The following is a 12,143-nucleotide window of genomic DNA, read 5'->3' as shown; positions in this document are numbered from 1 at the left end:
TCTTCTTCTTGGTCATACCTGAGAATCTACTGGTGAGAATGCAGGGCAGGGCCTCTTGGAGGAGTTAGGGTGAATTTCGCGTCATCTTCAACGGGAGGCCTTGAAAGGGCAAGGATAACAGGAGTCATTTAAGCATCTCCAGTGGGCTAGTGCCTTCACATAAATCAGCTTGTATCAGCTTTACACCAAGTCTGAAAAGTAGAGATTTTCCTCACTTTCTTAGGAGGAAGCTGAGACTCGGAAGTTAAGTACCTACGTGAGGTTACATGGTTAAGTAGTGGGGCTGGGACTTAAACTTAATTCTGACCCCCAAGTCCATGCTCCTGGCGTGCCTCCCCAAGGCCAGGGGTCATGTGGCAAGTCCCGGGGACAGGTTCTGGGCTGGTCTCAGCTGCCTGTCCAGGGCACAAAGTTTTCCTGATTGGGAAGATGGAAATGCTGCTGTTCTACCTTACCACGGGCCTCTCTTCGATGTCTATGCAACCTCAATACCTCTAGTCCTCAAACCAGAAATTTACACTAAGATGACAACCTATTACAGGCTGCCTCTCACAAATGCAAACACGATATGGGTCAAAACATGGCCCAGTCTAATTGCCATGTGCAATATAAGCTAGAAATCATGGGCCTCTCCCATAGTCAGATGGTGACCCAGGGGGAGGCCCCACAAGCTGTGGCTTATGCTACACGCAGAGCCAGACTCATGAGTCTGTTTTGCTGACGATCCATCCCTCTGCATGACGTATTGTCATTACTTGGTGGCCACCTAATGGATCTGGGGTTTTGTAGCTTGGATACAAGTCCCTTCTATGCAACTTACCTGTTGTGTGATATTTAGTCACTCTGAGCTTTGGTTTCCTTGTCGCTGAAATGGGGACAATAACAGGTGTTCCAGTGACCTTATAGTTCCATCAAAAGGAATACATGAAGTAACATGAAAGTGCCTTAGGACCTGCAAAGCACTGTCCGCGTGTTGAGTATTGTTGTTAGGACAAGTTCATGTTCAACTTTATAGATGTTAGTCTACCGTAAGCTCCCCGAAGACAAGGAAGACTTCTTGTGAAAACAGCTTTCACCTTTCACAGCCAGCCACGTTCACTTAGGGTCCAGATCGGTGGGTGGCATTGGAAGTCTTAGCTATAGCCTTGCCTGGGGACTCAGCTAAACTTTCTTGCCCTGAAGTGTGGTTTAGACCAGACATGCTCAAACTTTTGTGCAGAGATACTAATGGACTTCGTCTGAAGTGGAGCCAGAGAAATGATATTTGAAGGGCTCATGAGAAGATTCTGAATTGCACACAAGGACAGATTGAAGGGAGTCCAGGTGCAGAGGCTGGGGACAGTCTCCTGGGAAGAGAATATTTGGATTCTTCAGCCTCCTGGCATGTGAGGAGGGAAAATTATAGGATTTTTTTCCTCTTGAAGGGAGTATCAGGGGAGTCAATTCCCGGCTGTTGGAAAGCTGGAAGCCACTGTCAAGAAAAGGAGGGTGATGTCAGTCATGAGAAAAGCCTCGTGAGGCCTCGCAGGCTGTGCGCCCCAGCCTCTTGGTGGCAGGTGGGCTGGAAGGAGAGGGCCATGATAGGCAGAGGGGCTGAGCTGGGCCGCAGCCAGCAGGTGGCTAACATGGCATGTCATTCTCTCTCTCTCTGCAGATTGTGTTCCGGAAGATCAGCGATGTGAAGCGTGAAGAGGAAGAGCGCATGAAACGGAAGAATGAGGCCCCCCTGATCCTGCCCCCAGACCACCCTGTCCGGCGCCTCTTCCAGAGGTTCCGACAGCAGAAAGAGGCCAGGCTGGCGGCTGAGAGAGGGGGCCGGGACCTGGATGACCTGGATGTGGAGAAGGGCAATGTCCTCACAGAGCATGCCTCCGCCAACCACAGCCTTGTGAAGGCCAGCGTGGTCACCGTGCGTGAGAGTCCTGCCACGCCCGTGTCCTTCCAGGCAGCCTCCACCTCCGGGGTGCCAGACCACGCAAAGCTGCATGCACCGGGGTCCGAGTGCCTGGGCCCCAAGGGAGGTGGGGGCGACTGTGCCAAACGCAAAGGCTGGGCCCGCTTCAAAGATACTTGCGGGAAGGGCGAGGACTGGAACAAGGTGTCCAAGGCTGAGTCGATGGAGACGCTCCCCGAGAGGACAAAAGCGTCGGGCGAGGCCACGCTGAAGAAGACAGACTCGTGTGACAGTGGCATCACCAAGAGCGACTTGCGCCTGGACAACGTGGGTGAGGCCAGGAGCCCCCAGGATCGGAGTCCCATCCTGGCGGAGGTCAAGCATTCCTTCTACCCCATCCCTGAGCAGACACTGCAGGCCACGGTCCTGGAGGTGAAGCATGAGCTGAAGGAGGACATCAAGGCCCTGAACGCCAAAATGACCAATATTGAGAAGCAGCTGTCTGAGATACTCAGGATATTAACCTCCAGAAGATCCTCCCAGTCGCCTCAGGAGCTGTTTGAAATATCACGGCCACAGTCCCCAGAATCAGAGAGAGACATTTTTGGAGCCAGCTGAGAGGTCTATTAAAAAAAAAAAAAAAAGTCAAACACCTCCAACCCTGCCGTCACCACCACCCCGACCACACATGTCCACGTGACCAACACTTTTCAAGTCGGCTTTTCCTGACAGAAAACGTGGGGCCAGTGGTGCAGACGCACGCACTCTTTCTCTATCTGGAAAAAGATACAGGAAGGGTAGTGTGCCCTACCCTGCAAGGTGGCAGCTGCATCTGAACCGTCTTTGCACAATTTTGGAAGAACGGACATGCTGTCTAAAGGGTATTTTCCTTCATTTTTAATTTTTTACTACCATATTTGTAAAAGTTTAAAACTACCAAAACAGAGCAGCAGCCACCTAGGGACTGGTGGAAAGTGCGGAGAACCTCTCATGTATATACCATGCTGGGCTGCTTTGCCAAGCGTGCCCCCTGTCCCACCACGGTCTGCGGTGGGCCAGGGACTTCCTGGCATTCCCGTCCTTGCACGGCCCATGTCTGACATCACCGTGTTTTCCTGTAGTTGTCATTTGTCACTAGCTCGGGACAAGGGGAGCTTGAGGGACAGGAGGGTAGAGCCTGGAAACTTTGTCTCATGATTCAGGCCAGAAAAGCAGCTGCAGGGGTGGCGCATGCCTTCTATAGACACTTGGAGCCGGGAATCCTCAGGTCTCCTTTCCCCAGGGAGGTGAGGCAAGGGTGAGAGCTGGAGAGGGGCCCTTAGGATCCAGGGGTTCTCTGTGGTGCGGCCCATAGCCTGCTCCTCTAGGACAGTGGGCAGGGAGGGCTCCAGAGTCCCCAGCTGAGCCTCTGGCCCTGCTGCATGCCGCTGGCCTCACACACAAGCTCCCTTGCTTCTGTTCCTTCTCGGCCCCTTCCCAAGTGTCCCTGTGGCATTCCTCAGGGTATGGAGCATCGGCAGGAAGGGTCATGAGCCCAGAGTTGCTTTATTAGCAAAGCAGACACAGACACACACAACCTCAGAACTGTAGCAAGTGCTATGTTTATACTTTGATTCTCATTGGGATTGCCCTTCAGACCTTTGTATTTTGTTCACTGCATGGGGTCATTATAGGCGCTTGGGAGCCATGCTGGGCCTTATTTTAAAGCCAGCCTCTCTCTCTCCTACTAACGTCAGTCGGATTTGAAGAGAAAATGGACAATGATTGTAGGATCATGGTTGTACTCTTTTCAGGAGCTGGAAAGAGAACAAAGCAGTGAGTTTCCAGCTACCTCTGTAAGGTGATGGAGAGATGTGGCCTTGGAGCTGTGAGCCACAGGGAAGGTCTGAGCTCACAGTGATAGTCACAGAGCTGCATATGGGCCATCCGAGTCCCTAGGCCATGATGTTTCGGGACACTCCACTGCCTCGTAGTCACCAGAGTCAGGTTATTGCTGTGCTTAGGCTTCTCTCAGTGGCATCTGAGAAAGGAAAGGGGAACAGTCTCTTCCAGGCACAGTGAAACTGGCCTGGGCATGTGTCCTAGAAAGAGGTACCAGGACCCCAAATATTGACAAGCAAGGTTAGAAGTTCAGCTCTGAAAGTCAGCTTGGAGGGAGTGGAGTTAGGAGGGCAGGTGACAACATGGACTCACCAAAGGAGCTTACCTTTGCCTGTGTTAGAAGGTGACCTCATCCCTGGCACCTATGCCCTACCAAAGATACTCAGTGTTTCTGAGAGCCTCTGGTCTGAGCCTGCCCACCACACCTCCTTAGTCCTGCCAGTGCTCATGTTGAGTCCCGGGGCTTGGCCCTCAATTGTGCAAGGCAGGGTTGGCTCTGGGAAGCCAGGGCCTGGGAGCTCAGGGGGGAGTCCTGCTCCATGTCCCCTAACCTCACCTGTAGCTTCTCACACAAAGCTTCCAGGGGCTGCCCCCGACTTCTCCAGGCCGTGACATAGTTTGATTTGGCCTCAGATGGCAGCATGCAGAGAAGAGGAAGTCTAATTTCCCAAGGCTGAGTCACAAGTGTTGGTGACTCCGGATAAAGCTGTGACGCCTTCAGCCTCTTTCACTTGAGAAGCTGCGGCCCAGTCCCTGGGTAAGAGGCCGTAAAATATCTGGAATCCCATCTATTGGCTGCCACTGAACATTCTAGTTTGCCATTACTTGAGGATGTTCCTCAACTTGCTTCTGAAGTTTAGAACCCACCACGTTTAAGTCAGGGCAGGCCTCTAATCACCCCAAAACCCAGCCTCAGAAGCACCTGCCCCTGGAGAATTATTGCCTCCAAGCTCTCTAGGGACTTGATGAGAGGCTCCTTGTCCAGAACCCCACAGCCCGATGTCAAGAGGCCCTGTCACTTCCCTCCAGCTCTGCCCAAGGCAGATGGATGTCCACGAAATCTCTCAGACCTCTGGGTATGAGGGACAAAGATGCTGTAAGGCTTTGAGTCCAGACATGTTCTGGGGGGAAGCATAGCTTCAGAAATGCACTCCTGAATCGATGCAAACTGGGCTTATGACTGGCAGCTGGCTCCTGCGGCAGGAATCTGCTAATCTTGGGGTCACAGGTGCACATGTGGGTGCATGGGCTTCATTCTTCTCTAATCCTCCCTAGGATTTGAGGGATTTTTTTGCTGTCATTGTTTTCTCTGAAAAAACATTGTGTAAATGAGCCAAACCTTTCTCCCTTCCTTTCCGGGCCGTGCACTTGGCTGCTTTGTGCTGACTGCCTTCCCATGCCAGGATGTCACTCTGGGTTCCTGAGCCAGGACCATGTGCTTCAGACACCACTGACCTGACCCTTCCAGTATGAACCATTATCTGGTGGCTGAAGAGAGATTAGGGAAACAAAAAGTTAGTAGGTATGGGACAGAACATTTAGACTTCAGAAAAAGTATGCCAAGAAAGAACAGATTTGCCCAGGATATGCTTTTCCTTTTTGAGGAGAGGGGGCATGGTATGTGGCACCATTGTCCAGTAAGTGCTGGTTTTTAATCTCTATGAAATTATTTTCTTTGAATGTCATTCATACTGAAGCTCCATTTCCCAGAGAATATCCTGACATGCTGCTTTGAAGTAGGGAGGTCCTGTCCCTGTCACTTGGCTGCTGGTTGAACATTCTCTCCCTGGCTGATGGAAGGGTGGGTGAGGGTTGACTCTAAGAATGAAGAGGGTCAACAAGATGGTGTGTTTGTTCTTGGAGGGGGGCAGTGACTCCAGCAGTGGGCGCTGCTATCCCATATACTTACAAAGGGCTCCTCCACTGGACATGACAAGATAGCCAAAGGACAGAGACAAAGGGGACCATTTAGTTAAGAAACTAAATTGTCTAGTGTACAATTAATGCAACTAATTGTATTAATTAATGCAATGCTACATTATGCTGATAAGGTTACAACATTAATGCTACAGGATGGCCTAAGTGTTTAAAAAGCTGAGCCCCTTTAGCAGCCTTCCAGCAAACTTTTGGAGATTCATTTCTTACTTGATTTCTTCTTGTGATCCAGTTCCGGGGGCCTGCTTTACCCTCAGCCTCAATCCAGCATAATGCTGTTGGCCAAACATCAGCCCCTTTCCTGGCATCCTCCTCTTTCAAAAGTGTGGAGAGCTGGGCAGAGGTAAAAATGTACTATACCACCTCATCCCATCCAGCAAGCTTTCTCTCCAAATCCTTAGATGGACGGTAGAGGTAATATGCCAGCTGTCAAGCCCTTTGTCCAGGCCCTCAGGACTAAGTGAATTCTTTAGGAATACTAGGTGGAGGAAGATCCCCATTTCCCCTTATTGCACTGACCACTATGTCTCACATGCATACTCTGGGAAATTTAAGAGCCCTGGTGGAGCTACACATTGCTGATGTGCATTTGATTAATAGATTGTACTATGTCTTGCAATAAAGACATTTAGCCTTAAGACCCTTGAATGGAACTCCAGCTGTGATAGAGCTGCCAACGCCCCTCCCTCTCTCCTCCCTTAGCACCTACTGTTGCTTAAAGAGGAGGCCACTGAGGGCACACTTGAGGCCCCAGACAGCCCCCCTCTGTTGCTAAATCATTGTTATTGCTCTATATACTGCCTTCTCTCGCTTCAATGAAAATTACCTTCACCAGCTCCCGTGCCCTCCACCTGGAGGAGAGTTCACGATCCTCTCAGCACTGACTGCAAACATCAGAGAAAAAACCATTTTCTCACCAAAGGTGTTTATGTTGAGAAGTTTTAATTTCCACCCCCACAGCTCAAAAGAATTAATGTGAATTTATCTGCAGCTTAAATTCATTTCAAGTGAAACTTCATTCTCATGAGAGCATATCAGACTTACTCGGGAACTTCTAGAGCTTGGACTTGAATACCCTGCAGGTGCCAGACCGGTGGGTGTCTCCCTGCCTGCCATTACACTTTTCTTCCAGCCATCGTCTCTCTATCTGTGACTTCCGAATCATCCGACGGACCCATCAGTTGTTCAATGAGAAGTTCACAGATCTTGTATCAGGATATAAACTGGTCTTACGTTAAGAAGGATGCACCCTCCCCTAATGAATGTATTCTCTTAATATTCTGATGCTGTGTTTGTGCATCAGTTGGAGACTGCCCACATCCAGCATTTCGCCAACACCTCAAGGATGCTTCTACTCATGAGCAGTTCATCATTCTGGGGCTTCTCCTTATATTAAAACTCTCTCGATTGAGTCCTGCCAAATCCTTTATTGGGTTTTTCTTTTTCCTTTGCATCTGTCACTTTGTCCAAATGAGCATGAATAAACAAAAGTGTTAATAAGCTGATACTATTTTTGTGGTCAGCTGAGAATGCTGCCAAGAACACCACTGTATATCTGTGGCTTGGGAACGTTAAGAGAAACGTGCAGGCCCCTCCATTGATGATATTCCCTTCTCAACGTTTTTAAATAAGCACAAATGATATTTGTAAAAAAAAAAAAAAAGGTTTTATTTATTATGGTAATAAACTATTTTATACATGATACTTGCTTTTGCCTTACATTAATTTTAAGTCACTGAATTGGCTGTTCGGACTTAAGAGGCCAGAACGAGGATGGTATTTTCTATTCAGGAGTTTGGGAAGCTCTTATTTGGACAGCACTCAGTGTTTTGAGAACTTCAAGTCTCAGATTCACCGAGATTATGTATCAGAGTACCCAATAGTGAGAGAATGCACATGAAGGGATGCGGCTCTCCAGTCTTAAAGTAGTCTTAAAGCTCTGCATCTGCTGTAAAGGGCACAGATACTGACTTCAGCGCCTGGTATCACGGAAAACTATGACACATCGATCTGCGATACCCGAAGCTGACCTCCCACTTGGAAGTATACTTTTTAATTCTGAACAATTTAGATTGACATTTGTATAAAATATATTAAAGTGTCCCTACCTTTTAAAACATAGTATGACAAACAATCTTTTTTAGTGACTCAGTGTCTACAACATGAGCTCTGATCTGTGCTTCTTTACACTTCGTTGATAGTCTCAGAAGCTATTAAGGTAGTTTGTCCCTCATCGAAATAGTCCCTTACACAGGCATGGTTTCAGTTTTGCCATTATATTAATAGGTATTGCTTCCTGCTCATGGCAAGGCTCCACAGTACTGCCAACCCCAGTTCTTATTTACCATCCAGTGGGCCACATTTCAAACATGGTGCTTCTCTTATTATAGACAGTGTAACTTAATCAGGGGATGAAGAATCTGACCTACAAGCCTCTGCTTGACCTTACAGGATCACAGTATGTGTACAGTATTTTTAATGTTTCCTTACCCATGATTTAATCACACTGCATAAAAGCATTATAAAAATAACTTAAGGGTGATATTGTTTAAAATTCCAAGTTATTGATGTTTGTTTCAAAAGCATCACTAATAAAATGTTAAAGCTATGTTTACTTCTTTTCTTTTCTTTTTTTTTTTGAGACAGTGTCTTACTCTGTTGCCTAGGCTGGTCTCAAACTCCTGACCTCAAGTGATCTACCTGCCTCAGCCTCCCTCCCAAAATGCTGGGATTACAAGTGTGAGCCACCACATCCAGCCTAAAGCATTCTATCTAGATCTCCTCAATGTTGCAACACATCTCTGTGAATGTGATTTTTGTAATTAGTCAAAAGGACCAGTAATATAGAGCTAAGTAATGAATGCTATGTTTTGGGTGCCAAATGGAGTACAATGATTTTAAAAAGAAGTATTTTTTTTTTGTTTTAAAATAAAACAGTTTCCCTGAGAAAGGCCTCAGAGAGGCTTTCTCAGAATGCACTGAGAAGGTCAAGAGTATCACAATAATTTGGCTTCTCCTGTTGTCCACACTGAACCCTATTGTATGGATATATTCTGATACAGCTGCTAAAAACCAAACTCATTATATTATGGTTAATTTACTATGTTTAGTCAATGGTTATACTATTTTAAATAAGCAAGTGAGCAGTCTCAATTTCTGTAAGGGGAAGCCTCCCCCCCCCACCCTAAATTGCTATTCTCCCAATATATAGATTATTTCTGATTTATTTTTTCTTGAGGCCTCTTTTCTTTAACAGGACAACATGTTTTCTGCTGACACCTCTAACAAATTAATCTGAAAAAATAATACCTTTCAGTCTTCCTGTGTGGTCCCAAGAATTAGCATGACTGAAGTTTGGATGTCCTTCAGGTATCCTGTTTCCCTCCTTGGGTAGCGTCTTGGCGATTGTGCTTGGAGCTCTCGGGCTTGCCCGCAGAGCTAGTTGGGATCAGAGGATCCTGGGGCTAGAACTGACCTTGGAACCTCCCAACACTGTGCCTGAAGTTGCCCAGGGCTGATGACATGTCCAGTGTCCCTGGCTGAACTCTTCGGTGTGCCCAGGCACCACAAGGTCTTTCATTCAGAGCAACTACAAGATTTTAGTTAATATGCATGAAGAGAGAAGCATTATCATTTTCATATTACAGCTGGGGAGTAGGAAGAGGTTTAGCACAACAATGGTCCTGTATAATCCACATATTAATTAATCAGCCTGAAATACAGAGCTAAACACAGTAATCATTTATTAATTCCTGAGAACCATTATGAATCATGTAATAGTTTAAAAGAAATTCAGGATTACTACTTTCAAATATATCCGCCCACTCTTCCAAAATAGTTTAATGAATTTAGAAGCCTATTTGTTTTTATCTAAATGGTATATCTGGAAGAGCTCAAAACTTTTGTATCATTTATATGTACACATACATCAGACACTTCCTTATCATCATTTTTATACTCCTTTTTTTCTTAGCAAGCCCTTTCTTTCCAAGTAAACTACAGCCAAACTCCTTCTGGCTGGCCACAAATCGTGAATCAGTGTTAGTCCATGAAGGTTTACTGTATTCATTTAGGTGCTCACTCCTCCCCCATTCCCTCCTTAAAACTTCTGAGCACCCTGCAATCACTGGCCTCATGTCTGTCTCTCTGTCCCCCTGTCTGTCTCTCTGTCCCTCTGTCTGTCCCTCTGTCTGTCTCTCTGTCTCTCTGTCCTTCTGTCTCTCTGTCCCTCTGTCTGTCTGTCTCTTTCTCATTTACCAAGCCAGCTGCTGAGGCTGCTGCTGTGCAGGTCTACCTGCCCCTCTCTGGCCTCTGTCTTTTGCTTTAGTTAAACACCTAATGTGACCACCCCAGGTAGTCAGTATCTGGCCCCCTCTCATCTCTTTGCCAAGCAGAGAAGCTATGAAGAAAGACAGTCAGCAATATGGTCCTGTACTCCAGGAGTTTAAGCCTCAGTGAGTTGATAACCACAGCCAAGACCTAAGGGCCATGCCATGTAACAAACAGGAGGCAGCACTAGGTCCGAGTGAACCTTTCACTCAATGACAGCTTCATTCACGTACTTGAGATGTTGTAAGTTCTCCTGTAATTAGATATATTATGGATTCTAATTTTAAGTTTCCTTTACCCCTCCCCCCTCCAAAAATAAAATCCAAATTCAAACAGAAGTATTCTGAATTATCTACCACTTGGGGCCTTTGGTAGCCTATCCAGCATCTTTTTAGAGAAGTGAATAATCCAGGTATGTGAGTTTATTTAGATTTTAAACATTTTCTTCAAACATATTCAAAATAATTCTACAAACATGTAGATTATTTAACATGACAGAAAAGGCTTCGTTTGAATCAAACCCAAACAATATAAACCACTAAACCTGAATCATTGAGTAAGAGGATGACTTTTGGGACTTGTGTGGAGAGAGTGGATAAGACCCCAGGACGCCATCCTAGTAACTAGCCTGATAGCACCCATCTGCGGACATACTATCCTGTGGTTTCTAAATTCTGCTTCTTTATTAAGAAACTATTTGCTGTCGTGTAGAGGAACTACCATATTATACTTCTCTGTGACTCTTAGAAACAAGCACCCAAATGTAGATCATCCTGCTGAAGCTCAGATCACAGGACTCCTTGGGTATGGGTGCCTTAGAATTCTACAGGGCTGCTACCATCTTCTTGGACTAGGTAATTCAAAAGACAGCTGGGGCTTGGTCTCCTTCCTACAAAGGGGCTGAAGCATGAAGCTCAAACCCTAGTGCTGCTTCTGGAGACCCTGAAGGATGTGATGAAGGAGGTCACTCAAACATCAATGTCACTCAAATATTTTATAAATATTGACCAGAAGACAGGCTATCACTAATCAGGATGTCTGTGTCTCAGTCAAGACATGTCCACTATATTCTATTCTTGGTTAAGGAGAAAGAATCCAAAGGGCTCATAAGACTAGGTTCTAGACCAAAATGTCACCATGTGTAGCTGGACGAGATACACTACTGCCCTGGACCCCAGCTTACTCAATAGGAAAATGATGGGTTGGAGTAGATCTCAGAGACTCTAAATTAGTAGACTGTCTGGCTGTGAATTTTCTATGAGAGATCCAGCTTCCAGTCTTGGAGTGAGGATATTCAACAGAAGATGAGAAGATCAAATCCCTTAGAGACTGTCCTGGAGTGAGAGGTCAGGGTGAAGCACCACCTGCCTTGGAGGCCAGCAGCAAAGACTGGCCTGAGCCCAAATAGCATCAGTCCATTGCGTAGGTCTGGGCCCACGCCATGCCCACATGGGAGTAGCAGTACAGGAATCCCAGGACAGAGAGGGTCACCCACGGCCAGCCTGCAGAGGGAGAGCAGAGATGGAAGAGCAGTTAGAAATGCTTGGGGCAGGACATCCCACATGGGCAAACTGTCTCCTTTTGGAGTAGGCAACCTGAGAAACAACACACGTCTTGGTTGACACATAAGACACAAGGCCTCCTGGAAAGTCTTCTGTCGCTAGAATTCCAGCAGTTGAGTCCTACATTCCCATCAGAGTCAGCAAAAAATGAGGAGTGCACTACTGCAAATACAAACCATGTTTAGAAATAGGGCAAGCTTTTAAAGAATACATGTTTATGGCCAGGCACCTGTAGTCCCAGCACTTAGAGAGGCTGAGGTAGGAGAATCACTTGAGTCCAAGAGTTGGAGACCAGCCTGGGAGACATAGTGGTACCTCATCTCTACAAAACAACAACAACAAAAAAATTAGCCAGGGATGGTGGCGTGTTTCTGTAGTCCTAGCTACTTGAGAGGCCAAGGAGGAAGGATCACTTGAGATCAGGAGTTAGAGGTTATAGTGAGCTATAAATGTGCCACTGCACTCCAGCTTGGGTCACAGAGTTAGACCCTGTATTGGCTAAAAAAAAAAAAAAAAAAAAAAAAAAAAAAAAAAAAAAAAAA

At 46.5% G+C, this 12,143-nt stretch overlaps 2 protein-coding genes across 11 annotated transcripts in view; one reads left to right on the top strand and one right to left on the bottom strand.

Annotated features, from left to right (window-relative positions):
* KCNH1 (potassium voltage-gated channel subfamily H member 1) overlaps positions 1–8,318 on the top strand; it is a 455,549-nt gene extending 447,231 nt beyond the window's left edge. For 2 of the 3 annotated variants that reach the window (XM_032289132.1, XM_032289131.1), the window contains exon 11: positions 1,655–8,318. In XM_032289132.1, the coding sequence (XP_032145023.1) occupies positions 1,655–2,512 (858 nt within the window). In that variant the 3' untranslated portion in view covers positions 2,513–8,318. The remainder of the gene's footprint in view (positions 1–1,654) is intronic. The other variant, XR_004272203.1, reaches the window with a different exon arrangement.
* The window catches only part of HHAT (hedgehog acyltransferase), a 349,450-nt gene continuing 342,484 nt past the window's right edge, over positions 5,178–12,143 (bottom strand). For 5 of the 8 annotated variants that reach the window (XR_004272205.1, XR_004272204.1, XR_004272210.1 and 2 more), the window contains 3 exons: positions 11,223–11,541; positions 9,020–9,283; positions 6,265–6,594 (listed from right to left, as the gene is read on the bottom strand). Coding sequence is in view for 1 of the 8 variants with exons in the window: in XM_032289133.1 (XP_032145024.1) it covers positions 11,450–11,541 (92 nt within the window). In the remaining 7 variants the exon portion in view is untranslated. Of the gene's footprint in view, positions 5,264–6,264; positions 6,595–9,019; positions 9,284–10,449; positions 11,542–12,143 lie in introns of those variants that run through there. The other 3 variants (XR_004272207.1, XR_004272208.1, XM_032289133.1) reach the window with 3 other exon arrangements.

The sequence above is a fragment of the Sapajus apella genome, unplaced genomic scaffold (assembly GCF_009761245.1).
Source record: "Sapajus apella isolate SASKATOON/1434 unplaced genomic scaffold, GSC_monkey_1.0 scaffold22, whole genome shotgun sequence".
Lineage (NCBI taxonomy): Eukaryota > Metazoa > Chordata > Mammalia > Primates > Cebidae > Sapajus > Sapajus apella.
The sequence above is the reverse complement of the archived record's forward strand: the minus strand, read 5'-3'. Positions and strand labels throughout refer to the sequence as shown.